Here is a 24,144-nt window from a genome sequence, read left to right as displayed (position 1 = left end):
AAGAGGAGGCTGGAGCAGCCACTGTGGCTTGCAGGACACGTTCCCTTAGGGACAGCCTTTGCTGCCTGGTCTGTATTTGCATCCCTGTGCACCTGCAGGCACTTCAGCATGGGAACCAGCTGCCGTGCCTGGTTCTCACCTCCTTCTGTGGGCAGCAATGACAAAGGAAAAGGGCACTCATAGACTTGCTATGCCTCTGCTCAGATGACAAAAAAAAAAGACCACTTCATCACACAAAGTTGCTATTTTTACTGGCCACCAAATACCACCACTGCCACCATTAATTCCCCAAGGCTGTTGTTCCACGGCTCACTGCGGCCTCACACCGGGCTTTTCAAAATATATTAAACTATTTAGGTGAATGAGGAAAGCAAGCAAGGTGTGGTGGCTGTGCCAGGGGCATGCATGCAATAACCTCTTTTATCAACAGGAACTGGGGAGTCGGAAAACCAAATGTGCTTTCAGGCACCCCGCTTTGCCTTCAGCCTGGCTTCTCTAAACCACTTCTCACAGAGGAGGACAAAGGGCTGCGACTCACAGTTCCCAAATATGTAGGCAAAGGGAAAGCACTAGCATTTATTTTTCAGCAAGTTAACTTCTTGAAGCAGTTGAAAAAGCAAACATTCCTGCAAATAACTGACCTCAGAAAGAGAGGAAGGAAGAAGAAAAAGGGCTGAGGAATATGGGAAAAGGAGACCAGGGCCTCCCATTCCATGGAAAACATGGAATGTTTTCTTAATTGTCCAGCTTTATAATTGTCCAGCCATTATTCCATTAAGACCCCACTTAATTTTCTCCATGTAGCTGTTACAGGCTTGGTGCTTTGGCCCAGAACAAGAGACAAAGCACAGAAGAAACCATCTGCCCTGGTCCTCAGCAGCTGGCTGGGATTAACTGCGCAAGCCGCTAACTCTGCACACCTCCGTTAAAGGAAGATTGGTGAGATCCCCCGTTTTCTCTTTTCCAGAAATTAGACCTTCTCACAGGGTCTCACATCTCACTCTCACATCTTCTGCATAATCCAAGGCTGTTGTAAAAATGATGGCATGGAGAAACTGGCAGACCTTAAAACAAATCATGCTCCTTAACATCCTAGGTGGTCCCAGAATCTCTGGTGAAAAGAAACATAATGGCCAATTAGTGAGAATAACTGAAGAGTAGCCATAAAATATTTATAAAGCAACTGAAAAACATGCCTAAAGTTAATCTACTACTGTAATTACATTTTAGGAGGCTGAGATTTCAGAGCTTTATACTTTCATTTTATACAAGGAGTATTAGGTTAAAAGAAAGTTACACTTAGAAGTACAGTGTAATTGTGTTCATTGTGGATCATATGCGGTTCAGAGATCGTTCAGAGGTTTTGCTTGACAGAGTAGATAGAAACAGCAAACCTAATCTGATGATCATCAAATTTCCACTGCTATGGATTGAAGGCAGATTTTGAAAAAAATAAAAAAATGCCCCTTTGCTTGTAAAATTAAAAGGATTAGGGTTAAAAAAATAATCCCATAATCTTATGTTTGGTGGTCTCCAAAATATTTCTTACACAGGTCAGTAAACATAAACTGAAACCAAAAAGCAACTTAATCGGTGAAGCTGACTTTTTCTTAATGACTCCTGTAAAAGCTGCTGTGATGTCTCACATGACTTACACAGAAAAACCTCAAAATCAATGTATTTCTAACTCTACCTCGTAGGTAGAAATTTATTTTTTTTAACTCTACCTAGTAGGTAGAAATGTATCAATGTATTTTTAACTACACCTAGTAGGTAGAAATTTAAAAGATACTTTAAAAAAATTATTTAAACAGACTTGTCAAAAATGAATCCAGCCAGCTTCCACAGCACATACTTAACTCTTGTTACAACAGGTTAGTAGACTAAAATTCAGCCTTTGTGTAAAAAAAACATGGTTTCATTTTATAGTCACTTTAAATTACTACTGTCTTGTTAGAGTTAATACTCTTTGCTGTGTCATCTAGGTCGTGTTTAATTATTAATAGAAGACAAACATCTTCATAATAATGTTCCTTACAACATGCACATCAGTGTGCTGACCCTCTGAAGCAGGGTGACCCCTATCTAATTAAAATACATTTTATAATTATTATCTCGGAAAATGATGTACGATAGCTCAGATATGCCTAGCTATGGAGAATCTGAGGGGCAACCCAAAGTGATGTATCTTCATCTTGATTTTTTAGAAACTGAAAATTCAGTCCGGGGAGCTGCGGTTTGAGGGCACCATACAGTGCGGGTCACAGAACAAAACCTGCCCCAGGAGGAGCCGGAGCTGGGATGCAGGCACTGAACCATGATGCTCTAAACAAAAGAGCATTTGCAACAACAATGAAGTTGTGGTTCCCACCATGCCCTGCACAACTGTATGGCAGAACTGTAATTATCTTGATGTTCAAGGCCAAGTGCCTCAGCCTGGTGCTCAACTGTCGAAACTTTCAATCATCATACCACAAAGAATGGGCACACAAGAAACCACTTCATACTCTTTTTCCTCCCTAACAGGACATCACCCTGATACCATCATCCCAGCACCCAACTGCCCTTCCTGCCACTCTCCTTTTGTTTACCTACCGATGAAAACAAAAATGTCTAAACTTGAGAACTGCAAATATATGCAGAAGCCCAACACATTTTTTTTATAATTCAATTCTATTGACTTGTATGGGGGCTTCCCAGTTTTGTTTCCCAGTTTTTTATTTACAGCCAGGAGAAAAAGATTCCTGTAACATAGCTCCTTGGAAGTTAAATTTCTTTTTTGTTCTGAAAGTTCTAAAATAATTAATTCCAGCCTCCCTGGAATTTCTTTTTATAACCTTCACCTCTGATCTCCTGTGAAAATTGTGAGGGACTTTCCAGAACATGAGGCATATTGGAACAAATACTATCTCATTATGATTTTATCTTCTCCACAAGTAACTCAAAGGCAAGTTATTGGGTTTTTTTTTTATCCTCCTTTCTCTTCTCCTTTTCCCCTGATTTGTTCTCAGTAAGAAAAAAAACAACCAACACACCTAGCCATTGGCAAAAAAAAACCCCAAACACTTGAAGAGTAGTATAATATATAGGCTATTTTGACACTTTGCAAGTGTATGTTTTGACGTATTAGAATATATTTGTGTGGCTTACGTGCAGTTTAAAATTTTATCCAGCTAGCCAATCTGACATGAAAGAAAAACAACTACAACCTATGAGAAAAAACCCCAAGTCTTACATTACACAAGGCTCAACTTGGCTAAATTAACAAAAACACAATCGTAAACTATGGTCACAGAGAAATTGGCCGTTGTTTAACAAACCGCTAGTTAAAATATTTTAATTAAAACAAACCTCAGTGCGTGTAGCTGCTCTCAGATCAATGTTCTGTAATGCATATAAATGTTCACAATTATGACAGTGTGTGGGAATTTGGCTACGTCAGTGAGGAGGGGTTTTACATGTGCCTATAAAATTATAATATCAAATAGCTCCAGTCTGTGTAATTATGCTCCACCTTCCACTTTTTTTTTTGAGTTATACCAATGGAGATAACCAAATGCATTATAACAAAGGTTTTCAAAAAGCCTGGGAGAATTGAGACTCCCATTTAGGTGTGGTAACAGAAATCCCATCAATACAAAACCAGCAGTACAAGTCAACAGCCTAAAAAGCTGCTGAAAAATGATGGAGCAAGATAATTCAAAGAGGTTTAAGACAATAAAGAGATTTCATGTATGATACAACAAAGGGAAGCCTAAATTTACACTGGTCCACCATTAACCAGAATGCCACTGGGAAATACAAGGTGTGCAGTGGGCATCTTTCTGCCACGGAGCACCACCAACCGATACGGTCATACTCGCGGGACATTTCCTTGCCAAGAGGTAGGAACGGCCAGGTGCCAGAGGTGGGCTGGCACCCACGCCAGGTTAGCAGTCTGCTCTGCTCCTGTAAAGCCAGCTGCCTCACAGCAAACATGAGCTTGGCTTGGCATGAGTTCAGGGTCAGCCGTGCTATTGTCACATCAGGGCTTTAACAAGACTTGACTTCAATGAAAGAGACTGAAGCCAGTGTTAGCCATGGCAGGAGGTTGGACTAGATGATCTTCCAAAACATTCCTTCCAACCCAAACCATCCTATGACCCCATGATTATACCTGGCCACTAAGACTCAATTTTAAAACACCTACAATGCAACTTTACTCTGGTTTTATTGTTTCAGTTATCTTCTGGATCTAGCAGTCATGCAATTGTGTTTCTGGTCCATAGCCTCAGGGCCAACCTGGCATCACTTGGGTCCAGCCACATAAGGTTGTGGTGTCCTGGCCCCATCACTGCAGGCATTAACACTGAACCTTGCCATAAAAGCAAGCAAGGACCCATTTTTAACATGCACAATGAATCTGTGAGTTAAACACAGCAGGTGAGTGGGCACACGGGCCTCTGCTGAGAGTCTGCGTCAGGAAAAGAAAGGTCTTTCACAGGGATCCCTCCCCCCTTCCCCCCTATGTTTCCAGATGTGGGCAGCCCAGGAATGGTGCAGAGAAGCTGCCTCAGCTGCTCTGGACTTGCCACTGACTGCTTTCCTGTGACCTGGAAGAGACAAAGATGCTGTGCCTCAGCTTCCCATCCCTTTGGTGAGGAGGGCAGGATCCTCTTGCTCAAAGGGATATCTCAGAGGCTTCCTTTGCTGTTAGTAACTTTTGCAGTCCGCAGTGATCCTTGGATGAAAAGTGTTTTGCACAGGTACAGCTCATAAAGTTTGAAGCCATAGTTCTTTGACAACATAAATAGCTTGAAAAGCAAGAATATTTCCAGGTGATATCTCTTAATCTGAATATCCAAACCAAGAACTTATTTTTAGGAATTCATGGCACAAAAGGGGCATTGTGCTAAAAGGAGAGAAAGGTAAAGATCATAATTGTCTGCTGTGCTCTTCAAATGCAGCATGCACTTTCCAAGACTCAATGGAAGACTTATTATCCATGGCTAATTGCAAAGAATAGGTTCCACGGATTCCTTATACGTTTAGATATTAAGTCAGCTCGTGAGACGGCATCTGTGGATCATCGCTTTTTGGCATGGGTAAATGCAATGGTCAGATGGGGAAATTTCAAAGCCCTGAGAGTAGGATTTATGAGACACTATGTCTCTCAGCACATAGCTGAGTGATGAAGATCATAAAAAGTGAAAATGATAGGCTTTTCCAGCTTTTGCACCAGTCATGCTCTGAAAAAAGGTTTGAAGGAGTTAAGTTCTGCTCTGGCCCGTGCACTGTACTGCTGATGGAGCCCTCGCCAGCCGCCAAAGCGTTGCCAGTCCCCAGGGGCTTGGGAGGGGCCACAGACTGGGAGGAAATGGAGGGACCCATCTGTACACGACTGCTGCCAACCACAGGGACACACGGCTTGCCATGTCTAAGCCAAGGGAGATGTCTGCCTATGCAACAAAGGCAGGAGAGGGCTTTCCTCACAAAACATTTCATGCTGATGAGCCAGAGAAAGCCAAAGACTGATGTTAAAGACTGCTGGGACATCTGTGCAGAGAACAAAAGTAAGGACTACTAATTGTAAGGAAGGATCCTACAAGCAAGTGATCGTTTATCTATCAGAGATGAAAAAGTTCTCCTGGCTGCAGTGAGTGACAGGTCTGCAGCAATACAAGGGAAATTGTGTTGCAGCTATAAAGACTTAGTGTCACTACAAACATCAAAACAAGAGCATGACATAGCACTGCTGAAAAAGAACAAAAATTTCTAAACCTGAACATTGTACAGACCATCACCTACAAGCTTTCCCATGGCATCGCCATAGAGAAGGTGCAAGAAAAGGCAACCAGGTATTCTCCTCTGAGTCACCAAGAGACCACAAACGTTATAAAAAGGCTGATAGTCAGCACTCAACTTCTCCTGCATCCAGAATCAGCAGAAAAACTTCATAAAAACCTAAGCCATTTCACAGAATCACATGGTTGGAAAAGACCTTGAAGATCATCAAGTCCAACCGTTCCCGTCCTATACTAAACCATATCCTTCCCGTCCTATGCTAAACCACATCCCTAAGTACCTCATCTACCCATCTTTTAAACCCATCCAGGGAAGGTGACTCAACCCCCTCCCTAGACAGCCTGTTCCAGGCCCTGATAACTCTTTCCATGAAAAAAATTTTCCTTGAACCTGCCCTGGCGTGGCTTAGTGCCATTTCCCCTTGTCTTGTCTCCTGTCACCTGGCTGAAGAGACCATCACCCACCTCTCTACAACCTCCTTTCCAGTAATTATAGGCAGCGATAAGGTCTCCCCTCAGCCTCCTCTTCTCCAGGCTAAATATCCCCAGCTCTCTCAGCTGCTCCTCATATGATTTTTAATTCTGAAAATGGTGCAAATCACCCAGCACCCCAATAGCTGCTGCTGGACTCCAGAAAACGACTATACTATTTTTAACAGTATTAGGCTCTGCCACCAGTTTGTATGTTTGTCAGATAAAGGTACCTGGAATCCAGCAGTGTAACTCTGAATATCTGGGCTAAGGGACACTGTTAAGGCAGCAACGACACAAAACATTCCAGTGCATTCACTGAGCTGCCTTAATATTTGAGGCAACACAGAGCTGACCCACGAAGTTATCTCATGCTGTGGACAATAACCCTAAGTCAACGTAGAATGTTCTGGAATGACAGAATTTCTTACTTGTCATCTTGTGGCAAAGACAAACTTGGTCACAGCTGTTTCAAAGTGCTGGCAAAACCCCACAACCCTGGGAGGATAGTCTCTGTTCAGCAAAACCGTGGGCTTTTATAAGCTAAACAAAGAGTTAAAGATGTGGTAAGGGACCTGAAGGAATCAGATGAAGGTTTGCTGCACAGGGTTTTGGCTGTTACACACCTGTGATCCCACCGCTCCAGTGGAACTGCAGAAGTGTAACCAAGAGTGGAATTTCAGACCCTCTCACCCAAGATAAAACACTCATTATGGCTACCCTGGCTGCCAGATTTCCCAACTTGAAAGCTGAAATTCTCCCAAGTAAATCTCCCTGGCCTGAAAAATGAGAATCTGGTATCAGACCAAGCTGGGAAATTACTATCTGAAGAATGGATATAAGTAAAGATAACACAGAAGCAAATCCTTACGTTTACTTTCACTGCTAAATGTTTGTAAGAGCCAAGCACCCAGAACTTACTCAACAATCTGAACGGGGACCTCTGGCACGATGCTGTAACCCAGCTATAATTACCTTCTCATGCCACAAAGTCGGAATCCATGGCAGTCAAGTTAGATGCCACGATTCCTCATGTCAACATGGTATCACAAAAATAAATTAGGAGGAAAAATGTATAACATGAAAAAGATCTCTAATTGCTGTATTTGATTACCAGAAGATTTACAGCCACTTAATATTTCTCCCTTCTCTGAAGTGAAATCCAAGGAGAGATGCAGAGGATATGGGAAACTGTCTGACAATCTTTTTCTCTAGAAATTGCTCCTTGCTAGGGCTTAGGTAGCTAAGGAGGCAAAGAGAATGCCCGGTGCTGAGGAGAACTGTGGGAACGTTGCATTTCTTCCTTATTTCGGGTTGTTTGCTCCTGCTTGGAGTGCTTTTGTTGTGTGAAAAGGACGCTTCACTTTCTTTGGGAGCACGACTGCAGAGGAGAATGGTCATGGGGGTGGCTGAGCAGAAGGATCGTGGGCATCGAACTGCATCGAGAGATGCGGGAGGGACCCGGAGGTGGCAGGAGGCAGCATACACAGCGTGGCAGGAATTGTGGGAATTCACACCCAAAAAGGTGACCACGTGGCTGCAGTGGCATGTCCTAGAGAAGGCACCAGGATGGGGCTGGAAACACAGCTTGTTTAGGAACCACCATGGCAACTATTCTTCCAAAACCAGTGCAGATGACATGATGCACTTGCCCCTGAGGAGCGCAGACAATTCCACCTCTGTCCAAGCCTTCACCTATATATAGTTCATCTCAGCTGCTTCTATAGCACTCAGAGAGACATGAAATACAGCTGGGAAGATTACACAGGCTTTCCATGGTGTTCAAGTTCATTAAACTTGTTTGTTTAACTTAAATTACATCCATTAACCCTTTAGCCATGAGCACAGCTCCCTGCCACCAACGGCACAATTGTTGGGGTGTCTATTGTCCACTTCTCTACACTAATTTGTACATAAAGAAAAGTAGTTCACGGGGTCACTATTTGGGGGGGTGGGGGAGGGGAGTTAAAAATATATGTCCTTCTCCACTCCTGTCATTACATCACAGGAAGTGAAGCTATTTCCAAATCGCCCCGGACTAGCCAGTAATCAGGTTTCAGAAATATCTCATAGAAGCTCAGTTTACCTTTGTGCCTGTAACAGAAGACTCCTGAAGACAGAGAAACTTTCATCATGTATAAATGACTAACAATTACATGAAAACAAACGGAGGGCTTCAAAGCAGGGTGGAAAAACGGGAGGAAATTCCATCTGATTAAGATGGGATATAATTATCTTCTACAGGAAATAAATGCTATATTTTTAGCAGGTGACCAGTCAGATAAACTCAGTACAGGGTTATGATTGTGAAGTGATTTCTCATTGAGTTGCAGCACGTATCTCCAGAGAGATGACAGATATTAGTATTTTCTTGTAATTATTTTTCTACATAGGCTGTTAATTGGGAAATAGAAACCTGATACCTCCCAGAGGAGGCTGCATTTAATTGACTATTATCATTCCTATTTCATCATTTACAATTAATTCAAAAATTCCTAAGTACCTCATGCTGGTATGTTACTACACCGAGTTAATACCACGGTAACAATCCAAGTAATACCAGAATCTCCCAACTTCCAGCCTTAGGAATTCTCTGCTCAGTCTGATTTACGATTGCTCCACTCGGCGAGCCAATACACACTGCTGCAATTGAAACCAACCTATGCTGTTTAAATATTAAATAGATATAAAATCTGGATTGTTGCAAACAATTAATATTTATGTACAAGCAGAAAACACAGTAGTATGATTGACAGATATAAACTGAACATGCAAATGGATACAAAGAGGACAAAAACAATAGGTAAAATAAAAGGTCTTAACGTGAGATTGGGACAAGATTCAACAATGCTTCTTCAGAAAATATTTCTGGTAATACATTACTTGTTGATAACATTTTCCACCTCATACAGTGAAGGGGATGAAAATCAACCAACTAATGACCACCATATGTGGGCAAGCATGTCAGGTTTGATGGAAAAAACATTCTGGTGCACCATGGAGCCTAAAGGCACTAATGTAGCATAAACCCACTACAGCGTAGACACTAAATTTCTCCTGCCTTCAGCCAGCAATCAAACAGAAATATTCAATAACACTTGTATTAATTAACAGGATAAGGGACTCCTCCTGATCAGGGCTGGGTGCATCTTCCCCGGCCAACCTAAACTGCCCTTCCAAAGAATAAAGTTTTTCACTGAAGTACAGTTAACTCTGAAACCTAAAGATGGCAAGGCTGTTAGCAGTGCTGACTCCTTAACATGGATAACCTGGCAGCAGGACAGTTAATTTTTAACTCAATGACTATGCACTGAAAACACAGGTACAGACCAAATCTTTCTTTGTATGGTATGTATAATATGGTGCCTCCCCTCCAAATATGTGCCACGACTGTTCTGACTACAGTGTTAATTATTAATTATGTTCATCAATGATTAATGTAAGACTTTTCTCTTTCATTTTTAAAGCATATTTAGCCTTTTTATTCTGAAGATTTCTAGCAAGTGACCCGCAAAATGTGATGCAGGAACACACATCACTCCAAAACCTAAGACATGGATGAATTAACTCTATATATGTGTATCTTTCTTTAATGAAATTTGTTACTTCCAACCATTCTTTTTTTTACAGTATAATAGTGCACAAACAAGTCAAATCAAATCAACTGCTCATAAAACCCATCTCGCAATGCCTAGTGCTGCACGTATTTTGCATTAGCTGGACATAATGGATAATGGACTTTATAATGCATTTCACTCTGGAAGTCATTCATGAGAAGCCTGGCAGGAAAAGCACTCCTTCACAAAGCCCAAATATCCTACTGTGGTGGTTACACCTACCCACCACACAGCTCTATTCAGGGGTTTCACCAGCCAGGCAACAAGTTTGCATATCCTTGGGACAGTCCTGCTGCCCTAAGCCCCGCTCTGATTTTGGGGAGCATCTCCTGCCCTCCTTGCTGGGGAAAGCCCAGCATGCTTGCTGCTGCCATATTCCTGCTCGCAGACTCCAGGCTCCTTCCATCGTCACATTTTTTACTGCAGCCCTGTGGCAAAAGCCACGGAAAGCGAAAGAAAATCCCTCCACCTTGAGGGCTGGATCCAGCCCAGTAGGCATACACATCATCTAGATTGTTTTTACAGGGAGACTTAAATAATTTATGCTTTCAATTTTTTATAACTTCAGAGGCAGCGTTGGGAACAGCCCCCACTGCTTCACCCCTCATTTGAGGGGGTCGCAGCAGACACTGCTGAGCCGTCAACGTAAATCACAGCCGGCAGCAGTCAGTGCAGAACGCTTAAATATGTGTGCAATTTCAAATACATAAATAACCCCACTGACTTTGCTGAAGCACCAGAAAACATTCAGCTAATATTATTTCATAACTTCCCAGGCGTATTTGAAAAGCAGCACTTTGATCTTTGTTAGCTGTCAACTCCATGATGATACAAGGTACGTTCCTCAGCCGGCTGCTGTAGACAAGCCTGGAAGCAACTACATCTTTCTGGATTTTATCTGGACAAACTTGCAGCACTCCCCATAAACGTGTATTACTGCAGTTTCTTGGGACCATGAACCATCCTCATACCCCAGACTTGTTGATGACCAAGGGTTAACGGCCTCCTGCTGCACACCTCCACTATGTCCTGGTAGAAGGGGACTGCTAAAGGGCCAGGAAGGCATTAACGAGCAAAATCATGGACCAGGGGATGTGTCCCACCTTCTTCCATCCAGACAGAAGAAATACATTGGCATAAAGGATTTTGAGCAGAAATCCACACAATGCAAATCACTTCAGCTGCTCTAGGGCCCCCTGCATGCCCGGGAGCAAGGCTTGGTTCCTATCACCATGCACACACAGAGATACGGGACTTACCCTACGCTGACGTGTGACACTCACAAGCCTTCTCCAGACCAGAAAGCACGCCAGGAGTTTTTCTCCCTTTGACTAAGAATGTCAGCAATTTCAGCTTGACACAGAGCTGGCCTGGCTGATGGTCTAATGTATAAATCATGGGTCAAAGATAAGATAAACACATACCAGTGTAGTCCTCGTAGCATTCACAAGTGTAGCCCCCTTCTCGGCTCCGGCACAGCCCGTTGCTCCCGCAGGGGTTGGAGTAGCAGAGGTCAATCTCCGTCTCACAGTAGTCTCCCGTGAAGCCTGGGGGACACCGGCACCGCAGCCCGTTGATGGGGTGGATGGGGCGAAACAGGACGGTGTTGGAGCTGATGAACGGGGCCGAGCTGTCAAACTTCAGGACGGAGACACACTTCATGTAGTTCTCACAGGGCTCGCGCAAGCAGATGTTGTCGTCGAAGGGCAGCACCCTCTGCGTGGAAATCATGGTCAGCAGGGTCCTGTTGAGGTAGATCTGCTCCTGAAGGTCCTCAGAGGGGAAGAATTTGTTTCGAATGCCACCGGGCAGCAAAGCTGAGAAGGTCACGTTCAGGATATTGGAGCTGACATCTGTGTCATTTTGGATATTGAAAACGAAGATGCCATCCTTGGCAGTGGACAGCACTGTTGCCACCCCCTCCACGAACAGGGACAGGAGAGGAGAAAGGAACCTCTCCTGGGACATGTTCTCCAGCCGCACTGTGATACTGTTGGTCAGCATGTCATCCGTGATGATGGTGACGCGCAGGGTGCAGACTGCTGTGACACTGTGGACACCATCTAAAGGGAAAAGAGAACGAGAGCGGTGATGTCAGAGAGCAGACTTCAACCTATGGACCAGGAGGATCCCTCAGTATCCTGTCCTGGAAACAAAACAGACCTGTGAGGCAACGCAGGGTACTGGGATGTGAGAGGGAAATGTATCCAAGGGGAAGGGGCCTCTCCTGACAGCAGCTGAATGGAGCTTCATACAAGTTACTGCTAGTCTACAACCAGTGCTGGTAAGCTGTTACTCTTCACAACACAACAGCAAAATCATCTTCTCCAGGCACAGTCTCAGGCTTAAGGAGGCAGAACTATGTACAGACAGAGAACTGTGACCAGAGTTTTAGACAAAAGTCACCTAAGGAAACAAGCCCTCACATTTGAACACCTAAACTTCTTCATTCCTCACATCTAAGTCCTTCAAATCACTTCATGAAGTTAAAATAAAATAAAATATGTCTGCAGTAAAAGGCAGACATTTAAAAACTTTTGCATTTTATACTTTCTTTACAGCATTTCTGAGACTGCTGTGGATGTTCTGCAATAATGCCCAAAAATATATAAATACAGCACTAATACCTGACAGGGGACAGACAGATACCACTGTAAAATCTCAGCATACCCTGAGGCTTACAGTAGAGCTGTGAATGTGCAAACTCTAGAGCATTCTATCATTAGGAAACAACATAATCATGATACAGTGACTATAATTACTCCAAATTCAACATGAGCATTGAATGGGAAATTGCGTCATCACTGAAACCAAACCACTTAGCTTAATTCTGTCTCCTTGCTAACATTAAGGACTCATTAAGAAAATACAGATTGCATTACAGAAAATATGGTTAGCATTACAGCAGCATCTACAAATCCTGGGAGAGATCAACACTAGCCTCTGATAGGAAATGTTCCTTCTGAAAGATCTTATAGTGTAAATAAGCAACCAGAAATGGGGGTGCATTCATCTCATGAGAGAGATTAACTGGTTTGAATGGCAATATCAAACCCACAGAAGGGTTAAGAGCTGAATCCAATTCCCCAAGGTATCCACTCAGTCTGGGCCCAAAGCATCCCAGAAATAATCATTCCACAAGTGACCTGCTATTATATTTTATTCAATTAAACCATACGGGATGTGCAGAAATGGATTTTGAATCACATCAATGCAAAATCACAGCAGAAGCTGCAAGTGAATCAATCTAAACCCAGTGTGAGCTCAAAATTCTAATAGCACAGATTGCTAAAGGTCATTCTCCTACGGTTTACTGTCTCAAAGTGAAAGTTAACGACCCATTATGGTCTCTCATAAAAGGTCTTTCAAGAACAGAAAAATCAGAATGGCTCCTTTCTGATTCACTGTCACTGCTACAACTCAACTCCTGTTTTGTTTTAAAAAGAAACATATTTTTGGAAGGGTTTTTTCCCTCCAATAATATAGTAGCAATATAGTATACATAGTTGCATAATTAACCAAACGGCTTTTAACCCTCTCCTGATTAGGTTGCCTGTAACAGCTCAGCTACTGATTGTTTTCCCCCATACTGAAGCAGCTTTTAGACAAACAGAAAAATCTTCTCTCCTGTGTGCTACTTTGCTACTGCCTAGCTAAAACCAAACAGCCAGAAGAGGACATTATTTAGGGTGATCTATTTGATGTGCCCCCTGCTTCACAGAAGCTCCTGCGCCGGCTCTCTCTTTCTGCCAAATTTCCAGAAATCTTCATCTCCTCCTCCTCAGACTCAGCCTAGAAAAGTGTGGTTTCAACCTCCATCAAGACCCAAACCAATCTTTAAAAATGATCGGTAACCCAAATCCTTGTTGCAAACCCCCTCCTCCAGGGCTGTCTGTGGATCTCCAGCCAAGAGCAGATACAGGACGCACCATATGAGACATCCTCAGACCAGTTTACCCACTTCTGCCAACTACGTGGCCCATTCTCCTGAAAGGCCAGAAGCAGGAAAAAAACACCATTCTTTTTTAAAAATTATTATTATTATTGGTTTTCTTCCTCCTAAAGCACTTGACATTTGCATGTCTGTCCCATAGGGTGCCTGAACTATTTTGCTATTTGCTGCACAATATGCTACAGAAGTTCCCTCATACCAGCAAGAATGCCGGACAATGGGTCCTTTTCTTAAGGCAACACTATGATCTACAGCCCGTGGTATGTATAGTAAGAAGACAAACTACGACCCCGCTGTCTGACAACGCACTGGAGTCTACAGACTGTCATAATCAATATCAACTGTCACAAGACGCAAGAGCTTCCCAGCATTCACAACAGCTACTCTGACACAGTTAATAAATCACGGGGAAGAGCCCCGGTGTCGGATACCACGCAGCCTCCTTGTTCCGCAGGCGGGACAAAAGCAAACCCGGGCACAGGCCTACGTAGAGCTGCAAAACACAAAGTCCTGTTTTAAAGGCTGGTTTGGCTTTGTGCAGCCCTGTGGCAGAGCATCACAATAAAAAGAGGAGCTGAGCTTGTGTACCATAGGCGACAAAAGGGTGGTGCGGCTATACAGCCGGCTGGACAAGCGCCTCTTTCATATGGGCAGCGAGCCTGAGAGCTGCACCGCAGGGTCCAATCATCTATTCATTGAGAAATTCATGGAAAGTTGAAACAATCTGTAGTTTTATGGGACCAAATTAGTATCTATTCTATTTTCAACGGACAGCATTCGCTTTGAGGGGCTGGGACAATAAAGAAAGTGGAAGTTTTGTCCTCGTCTTTACTGGGAATTGAATTAAGCCCCAAACACACGGTAATATATGTGTTTTGAGATTCACAAGTGGAATATCCCATGCAAGTTTCAAATGTTTACTGCCAGAAATGTCAGAAAAGTTGTATTAGCAAGTACTGCTTTATGGAGTGGTAATAATACTTTATGGCCTTTCGCTGTCTGACATGCCTACCATATGCAGCTATCCAATCTATACGCACAGCCAATCTGTTATTCTGCTGAAAAGGCTCTGAAAATCCTCTTTTTCAAAGGTCTTACCACACAGCTACAAGAAGTCCGTATCGTGTTTTGGCAGATGCAAGATGGCTTCAGTCAGAGGTGTGAAACATCCTTCAAGTGATGCCACATGGGAGGAACTCTGGCTAAAACTTTACTCTTCGGAGCAGACCTTGGTACAGATGAAGCCATACACGCACGCAAGGCTTAGCTGTCATCAGCTCTCACAGCCATCATCTGCCTGGCTTCAGCAAACTGGCTGGATGTGGGAGCCTTCCTAAAGGAGCTCTAAAAACACAAGCCGTGCTGGCAGATGGGACTAGTAGGCCTCCTGCTAAGAGTGGACTGCCTGGATCTTCGCAGCCCTAGCCCCTGCCACCCAGCCTGAGAAAAGGGAAATGTCAGATGAACCAAGGAGGAAGGTAGGATTCGAGCTGTCCTTTTGTAGGGTTGGCTCCTAAAACCCGTGTGTCAATGGCTGTTGTCCCTTTGTCCTTGAGTTTCTCCTCTGTAAAGCAGGGATAATGGCACTTACATGTACATCATGGACTAGTGGGTACAGATGCTGAACTGCTGAGATACTGGGGCAACATAAATGCCCTAAGCAAATCATAAAAGATTCTTTCAAAAGCTGTTGCAACCAGGTCGATAAAAAACAAAGTGGAAAGAGTAAAATAAAAGACCGGGAATCTCACATGTCAGTGAATGGACAAAGAGGATTCTGGACGGATGGGGGGACTTCAGAGGAGAAGAGGTGTTCATTACAAACACAGTCCCTGCCATTGAATTAATATCCTGGCAATATTATTTTAAGTATGCTTTCTACAAAAGAAATCTCCAGAAGGTAGAAATCAAAGCAGACTGTTGCCTTTTGTGTCACTGTCACTGCTGAATATGCTCCTTAAATTCATAACTACCCATCTTCATCCTCCAGGTGACTAATGAAAAGATTTAATAGCAATCACTTACCCTGAAGCATTAAAATGAAAAAAGATGACAGTCACACTGACAAAAGCTTGAACCTCTCTAAAATGCACTAGTAACTCAGAATTGATTAAATAGGCATTGTTTCATGATTACCCTTACTTTACGACAAACCAAATCAAATCCAAGGCTCTAATCTCAGCTTTCTATCTTTTGGCAGTCCATAAACCAAATAATTTTATTGTCTAGAAATGTAAACACAGCTCAGTTTAACTGCAATGCACATTCAGCAATGGCAGCACCTGCCCAGAAAGGGTATTTCTGATTGGGTTTTAAGTTGGCAGAAATAAAACAGTTCACACTTTTTTTGGTTTATTATATACGAATGTCTTAGGGTTGCACATCAAAGCTGAATATTTTATAGAACTACTTCAGCAGAGCTTTCCTTCATAGACAGCTCACCCCACATCTACTCTAATGCTGGTTTGTAATGCGTCTGGAAGTACCAGCTGTCAGAGCTTGTGACAGCCATGTAAACTCCTTGGCTAGCAAAAGATAGAGTAAGGACCCTCCACAGGTTCTAATAACCTCTTCCTCTCCCCAGCTCGTAAGAAGCAGGCATGCCCATGGGTAGCAAACATTGCCTAGCAACATGCTTTTGGATGATCAAGACTCCGTCCCCCTTTGCTTCCAGCCCTGGCTTTACATACAGGAGTTAATACATACCTAGTCTAGTACTAAGCCTTGATTTAATGATGAGGATGCCATACTTTTAGCATCCTCTCTGCCACTTGGGTGGCAGTAGCACCTCAGCAGCACCAGATCATAGCAACGGAGACAGCAGGGAATACTTGGCTGCCTGAGCAGAGCTGGAACCCAAACCACAGTTCCTGCTGAGCAAACAGCAGTAACAAACCAGCAGATATGTATAAATGTGAGATGCACAGCCCTGAGCTAAGCTTCGGTTTGCCTCAGTCTCCAAGTTTTGCAGGGCTGAGCCCCTTCACAGAATCACAGAATTACAAGGTTGGAAAAGACCTTGAAGATCATCAAGTCCCACTGTTCCTGTCCTATGCTAAACCATATCCCTAAGTAACTCATCTACCCATCTTTTAAACACATCCAGGGAAGGTGACTCAACCACCTCCCTAGACAGCCTGTTCCAGGCCCTGACAACTCTTTCAGTGAAGAATTTTTTCCTAACATTTAATCTGAACCTGCCCTGGCACAGCTTAGTGCCATTTCCCCTTGTCCTATCTCCTGTCACCTGGCTGAAGAGACCATTGCCCACCTCTCTACAACCTACCTTCAGGTAGTTATAGGCAGTGATAAGGTCTCCCCTCATCCTCTTCTCCAGGCTAAACATCCCCAGCTCCCTCAACTGCTCCTCCTACAATTTACACTCCAGCCCCTTCACCAGCCTCGTTGCCCTTCTCTAGACACACCTGAGGACGTCAATGTCCTGTGAATTTACAGAGAGCCTACCCCACCAGCAGCCTCACTGGTGAAGTGTTTCAGGACAGAACCTGTGTACATGACCCCACTTTGAGTGCCTTCAGGGCACCTTGGCAAAGGGTGTGGGGGCTGGTGTCAGCCTTAGCTCTCCGAAAGGCCAGAGTGATGAGTAGTAGCAAACCTCTTCCATGCATCCCTAAGAACTTCCTCTTCTTGATAGGAACAGAGGGGAGTACAGACTTCTCTTTTGCTAGAGAAAAGTGATGCTAAATGGTGCAATAGCCAAAAAGTAATGTCACCTCCTTTTGAAAAAGCATAAACATATTTTGTATAAAGTCCTGTCATTTCTTACACAGGCACTAATGGATTTTGCTACAGTCTCCCTTTCATTGGGATCAGAAAAGCTGCTGATAAGCAACTCCTCCTTTGTATCAAATCAGATGAAATGACATGGAAATGAACTCCCCTTGGCCACACGAAGCTTATGCCATTGCTTTTGTCCCTCTGCTGCAGGCTGTCAGTCTCAGCTTTGCGCATTTAGGAGCGCTGACTGCCAACAGAAGTTGTGGGCTTTGGAAGGGATATATAAAAATAATTGTCTATTATTCACACGGTGCCAACAGTTCACACTGGAATCACTGCTCTAAAGAACATCGAAGCCTAGGTCTGCTCCAAACCCAGTAATGTCAACAGGAGCATTCCCAATGACTTCAGTGGGCTTCGCTCCCAGCCAAAATTGGGCCTAGAGCCTAATTCCCCGAGCCCTTGCCAGCGCACTCACGCAGAGTTCATTCCTGACCCAGCAGACCCAAAGAAGAGCAACAGTCTGCCCAGGAAAAGGCTCCACGCCGAAAATCAGGATGGCAAAAGCAGAAGCCAGAAGAAGAGGGATGCACAGGGTGAGTGCACAGACAGTAGAAGTACGCAACGTGGACTGCACCACATGAGTTGCAAAGGTTCTCCCTCCATCAGATGGCTGAATCCATACCTCAGCATCTGTGTATTTCCAGGAAGGATGAGCTGCTGCAGCCCCTCTGCAGATGCTCAGTTCTGAAAACAATGGCCAATGCTGCCCAGCATCCTTTGAAAAAATAAGGGTTCAGAGGGGCCACAGGGAGGGGGAAGATATGTTACATGGTGTTATGGAGGGGTTTTATGTCACAGGGCAAGGTACAACAGAAGGCAGATGAGCATGCACACTGGCAATGGGGGCTTGGTCCTGACTGAGCTACGAGTCTTTGGTCTTAAAAACACTTCAAGTCAAACTTTCATGTATTTATGTAAGATGAGTTGTCTCTTCATCCTGACAGACATGGAGAGCTGGGACACGGGGAAGGTGGGCAGTGGGACTTGGAGCTTGCAACTTGCAGCAGCTCTCACTCCATCTTCCCCTTGGCAGTACCAGCTAAGTCAGCCAAACAATCCTCCAAGCTGTGGGAGGAGAAACTGTGCATAAAGCACCCATGAACTCCCAATGTGTGTAAGAGAAAAAAAACAAACTAATTTTGGCATCATTAATGTAGCCTGTGCTGTTCAGGTTTACTGACTTTGTACTCAACACTGAAAAGAAAAAAAAACACATTTTGGTTTGCAGCTTGAACAGGGGATTAAGAACAAATTGATGCCAACTGGATTGCTCAACATTGCTCAAGGTTGCCATTAGCTTCTCTGAAACCAGCACCTGCAAGCTGAGTATTTTGAAATGTTAATTGGGTTGATATCACTAGTCTGGGGGAATATTCCCAGAGGGTGCCTGCTGCAGCGATGCTGAAAATACACCTCACTTCCCTGAACACCCTCCTGCAGCACCACTTCTTGCTCTTCAGTTACCTGGTGCACGTGGGCTGTCACAGCTGGGGGAGTGAGATGCAGACAGTGGAAGATGGCAGGGATGCAGGAGTGACAAGGCAGGTAAGGAAGCAAGTTCCTGTCCTGAGCAGAGAGCACAAGTAGAAAGGATTAGGGATACTTAGAGGGAGGTCTGATACATGGAAGACAGCATGTGCACGCTAATAACCAGCTCCTCACAGACCATTTTACCAACGAGGAGATCTTCCTGCTAGATAAAATGCAAATCAGTTTTCCTTCTTGGGCCCTGCACATCTCCCTGTACCCCAGCTGACTTTCCTGGTTAGCAAGGAACGGCACATCTCCTCTGCCCAGCCGTGCTTGGCAGCATGACTGAGCCTGCCCCAGCGGCATGGCCGGCTCCCTGCTTGCTGTCACCATCACCGCTCCCCTGCCCAGCTCCTGGCCACACAGGCCCTTGGTGGGGGGCACAAAACCCAGAAGCCCACCTCGCTGCCGCTCCACCACTGGCACATGAGCTGTGACACAGCTTTTAAAGTTGCTGAAGGGGCGGGTTTCCCTTTCAAGGTAATGCCCAGGGGCACTGTGCGTCTTGCAGCACTCATCAGACCTGTTCAGATGAAAAACCCCACTCCAGATCGCTACACCAGATAGAGTCCCATGCTGACTTGCTGGGGGCTCCATCACCTGCCATACAGCTTCACATCATTTCATATATAATCAAAGCCACTGCTTAATTTCTGCAATAATTTTTAAGCCTCCCAGAACTTTAAAGGCAGAGAGTTTTAATACCATTTACATTTCAAGTCTAATCAAATGCATAGCTAAATGTCCATAGCTAAGAGACGTTTTCCCAGCAGGGTCATGCTACCTGCAGCCACATCTTGCGGTGCTCCACAGCGGTGGCCGCAGTGGCTTGGACAGGGAACTGCTGGGTGGGAGGAGATGCCAGGGAGAACCGGGGTGCACGAAGGCCAGGCATGGGGAGCCCAGTCACAGAGGGCTATCCACCCGGGGAAGGACAAGCAGTAATGTCCATGTCTCAGCTTCCAGGTGCACCAGGCACAGGAAAGGTTGGTTCAGCTGCTCCTTCTGCCCCAGGAGATTCGAACACACTTGAACACCAGGGAACCACATGAGGAGGGCAACACGCTCACGGTGCTTCAGTTCACATTAAATTTCTTGATGGGAGCAATGACTGGGGGCACAGATGTTCCACCTCTAACACAGGCGACTGAAAGGAGTGGTTTTAGACCCTTTATAAATATTTTCTCTCTTTCCCAAGTTCATTTCATGTTGAAGAGTTTTTTAAGAAGAAATAGAGCAAAATCAAGAGAAATGATGGGGAGCATCAAGATCCACCCACTGGGATCTGACACAAAATACACCCATCTTAACAAATCAGACTTTCAATTAGCTCGAGTCCATTAGAAATCCCCAGAATTAAGATATTTTCTCCAACAAAATATTATGTTTTCCCCCATTTTTGGTTTCAAAGGAAGTTGGTTTTCTTTTTTCTTCTAGATTCTCAACTAACCAGTTTTGCTGACCCTTTTTGTTCATGGAGGTCTGCTGAGTTCAACAGAGCAAGAAGCAAGTAAGAAATCTGAGGAAATAAAATTAAGCAAATAAGAAAATGAAATAAAAACTAATTGCTTGCACCATGTGACTCAAAGAAAGAAATAAGAACAGAAAGATAAACAGGCAAAAACAACCTTACCAAACTTTTGGAATTTTGGGAAAGTCTCACCTGGCACTGGCAATATTTATAGAAAAAATGCTCCACGCTGTGTCCAGACCCTGTTGATAGGCAATCCAAACAATCTTTTAAAAACACAATGTGAAAACAACTAAAAAAAAGCCCCCTTTAGCTAACCATCTACATGTCACTGGCCACTGGCAATGAGATCATCGTGTTTTTGGCTGCACAGTCAACCAAAAAGGTTATTCTTGGATCCCTGCCGTTAAAACTAGCATGCTGGACACAAATCAAAAAGGACAAAGCACTTGTTTCCTGTTTCTGTCGTCCCCAACCTGTAGTGGGTATTTTTTCTCTCCAAAACTTTCCCAAGGAGAAAAGCAGCCCCATGGACAAAACCAAGAGAATGCAAGAGCTCGGCTCTTATCGCCGCATGTCATCTCGGGAAGCCGCCGCAGAGACAGGGCAGGTCGAGTTATGACAGATCAAAGAGGGTAACATCAGTGACTCGGAGCCACTGGTGAAATGCAGAAACTACACCGATCTTCAGAGATGATACCGTAATCTCAAATGCCTATCTAATGATTTCTATTCAGCTGAGCTGTAGAAATGGAGTCAGAACTACATGATTCACTGCGTTCAGTATCGGATAAGGTTTTCTGCCAGATGCTTTGCAAGAGACAGACCTTGAGCAAAACAGGTCTTTGGCAGTTCAGGACTAACGTCAGGCTCCTCCACAATTTTCATAAGCAAAACATTCTCTTTCAAGGAATTTACTATACTGGGTAACAGAGGAGAACACTGGGTTCTCCCAACACATCTTTGGCCTTACCACAGCATTAGCAAGGCATCAGAAGGAGTGTGCCAGGCTAGACACTGCCCAGCAGTTGCTTGTTTCTGGTCAAGGGCAGGGTGACTGTGTCTTTTTCCTCTGGGAGACAGTTCTTTCCTTCCTACTCTTCCAAGGCTGCAGACAACCTGCTCAGGGTGAGCTCAGGGTATCCAAGAGCAAGCAGAGGCTCACTACAGGAGAGTGCCAACACCCAGCAGGCATGTGCCTACCGCTGAGCAGAGGAGGATGACACCCTGTGCCACCTGCACCAAAGTTTTACCAGTGCAGAGACATTTTATTCACTATTTCCAGACATCTCCTTGAAATTATTCCTCCTACCAGACCACTGGACATCTTAACACCCAGCAGCAAAGCCCCTTCTTTCAATCCCAGGTAGAACAGAGTACAGATCCGGGAAAGCTGGACATACTATGACCTTAATGGTGCCACAGAAGAAGCACTTTTTGACTCCCATGGAATAAACTACCCACAGGAAAAAAAGTTTCATTGTATACTGAGTTTTCTCAAAGCTCTATGTATTTGCTACAAAGTTTAATGGATATATGTATCTCTAGTATAGCAGTAGTAGATTGCTATTAGTATCTTTAAAGGTGCCATTTTTCATTCTTTCAGTTGCATTTTGTGGAAAAATATAAACCACTGAGCCTATGCAAGATAGCCTCAAAACCTGTCGCTCTTAATGTTGAGCCTTAAAAGGTAAATCATTCAGGAAAAATCCTTATTCTAGGAACCCTTACCCATCCAGTCCCACTGATACTGGCAGAGCCCTGAGCCTTACAGGACTTCTGGACACGGAGCCCTCAGTCTGAGCTCTCAGGCTGTACTTCGGTGCGGCGCCAAGCGAGTGTGGCTTCCTGAGAAACCACCCAGTCACAAGGGCAAGATTTCACCAAGCACTAGTAGAGGTCCTACCACCTTCCCATAAAACATAACAAACTCCCACATCAGCCATTTGTATGCATGGAATATGGGATAAATATTACCCCTGAGTGGGTACAAATACTATTTCTACTTATTTATTTATTTATTTATTTAAATTTTGTGTGAGAAGCAGCCGCCTGTAAATCAGGCTTCTCTCTGCAAAGAGCTTATCTGAATTCCTGCAGGATGCTTCATTCCGTCGAGTCATTTCCCGAGAGCCCAGATAATTGCTGAAGTTTAATCAGTAGAAAGGATTTGCTATTTCAGTGTCTGGAGCACACTTTTTTACCACCTGAGCTCCAGGGCCATCTGTACAGACGGGACATTAGAGGACAGTGCCCTCAAGTGCGACCGCTCTTCTCTCCAGTAATAAAATTAGGCTTTACATCATGGCCTCAAACCAGTATATAGTTCTCAGAAGAAGAGTATATTTTAGGTATTTCAAAAAATTCCCCAGTTTTCAGAAGCCTCTGGAGCCCTGTTTAGTCTTAGACTGATATTACCCTACTCAGCCAGCGCTGAGCATCTTCATGGAGGAGCTTTCTAAAGGCTGACAAGGCACCCAATTATGGCACCCAATTACAGCACCCGCAGCCGCTGCACACTGGGTTAATAACACCTGCAAACATCCCGTGGGCCTCTCAGGACACCTGCTCTTTCTCTCTGCAGGGCACACCTGAAACCTCTCTCTGCCTCCCAGCCTTCAAGAAACATGCTGATATCTGAGGTGGGGCTAAATCTTACCCATGGTGGTCCACAGCTGCAGAACCTCACAGCGCTGGCTACTGGAAACATTAATTTCCTTGAATGTCTCATGGGTGGACTCCCAGGGAAGGGAGTTCAGTATTTGCATGGAAAGCGGCGTTCCTCTCTGGATGTGACAGCTGGTGATGGGGAGAAAGGCAAGCAGCTGCAATCCACATCAGGAGAGGTTTATAGGGATGGTGGGGGTGCCTGAGCAGCGCGGGCAGCAGGGGCTCAGCATGGGGCAAGATTAGTGGGAAGGCCAGCAAAACTCCCATAAACAGCCAGGAAGGGACACGGGAAGGACTGTGACACACTCCATCCAGGTCAGAGGCAGCACAGGCGGGAGGGCTGCGGGTAGTGTGGTGGCCAGAAGTGATACTCAGCTGTCATCCAACCCAGCTCCACAATTCCTTAGGCACATGCTGTTCCTCATGTCAAGTAAACATGGAGCCAGATGCACACCAAGGTATCACGACAGCTGGCCACAACATCTGCAGAAAGCATCTAGTGGCAAAAAAGCATTTCTACCAGAAATCTCCCCATATCACGTCACTGAAACCAATATAAATTAATGCAAACATACCCATTCCAGTAAGCCTTTCACTGGGAATAACTTACCGCCACGCCATATATATATATATATATTTGTTGATGTCTGTGTAACTCAAAATCCCATACTGGTAAGGATGACTGTCTTAGAGTTCCTGCTTTTGACCTCCAGCTCAGGCTGTTCCCATCACAGCTGACTACTGTTATGGTGGAGAGACGGATGCAGCTCATCCTCCATTCCCCCACCAAAGCAGAGAACTACACCCGAGCAGCTGGCTTTTACTCCTCTTTTTTTAATTTATTATTAT

General features: G+C 44.4%; 1 protein-coding gene across 1 annotated transcript in view; it reads right to left on the bottom strand.

Moving 5' to 3' along the window:
* Positions 1-24,144, bottom strand: part of CELSR1 (cadherin EGF LAG seven-pass G-type receptor 1) — a gene marked incomplete at its 5' end in the record, with an annotated part of 173,883 nt that overhangs the window by 91,404 nt on the left and 58,335 nt on the right. Inside the window, one exon of the mRNA XM_084274584.1 lies at positions 11,296-11,934. Coding sequence (XP_084130710.1) covers positions 11,296-11,934 — 639 coding nt within the window. The remainder of the gene's footprint in view (positions 1-11,295; positions 11,935-24,144) is intronic.

Source organism: Gallinula chloropus (assembly GCF_964237585.1).
Source record: "Gallinula chloropus genome assembly, chromosome: 1".
Taxonomy (NCBI): Eukaryota; Metazoa; Chordata; class Aves; order Gruiformes; family Rallidae; genus Gallinula; species Gallinula chloropus.
This window is presented reverse-complemented; position numbering and strand designations above follow the sequence as displayed.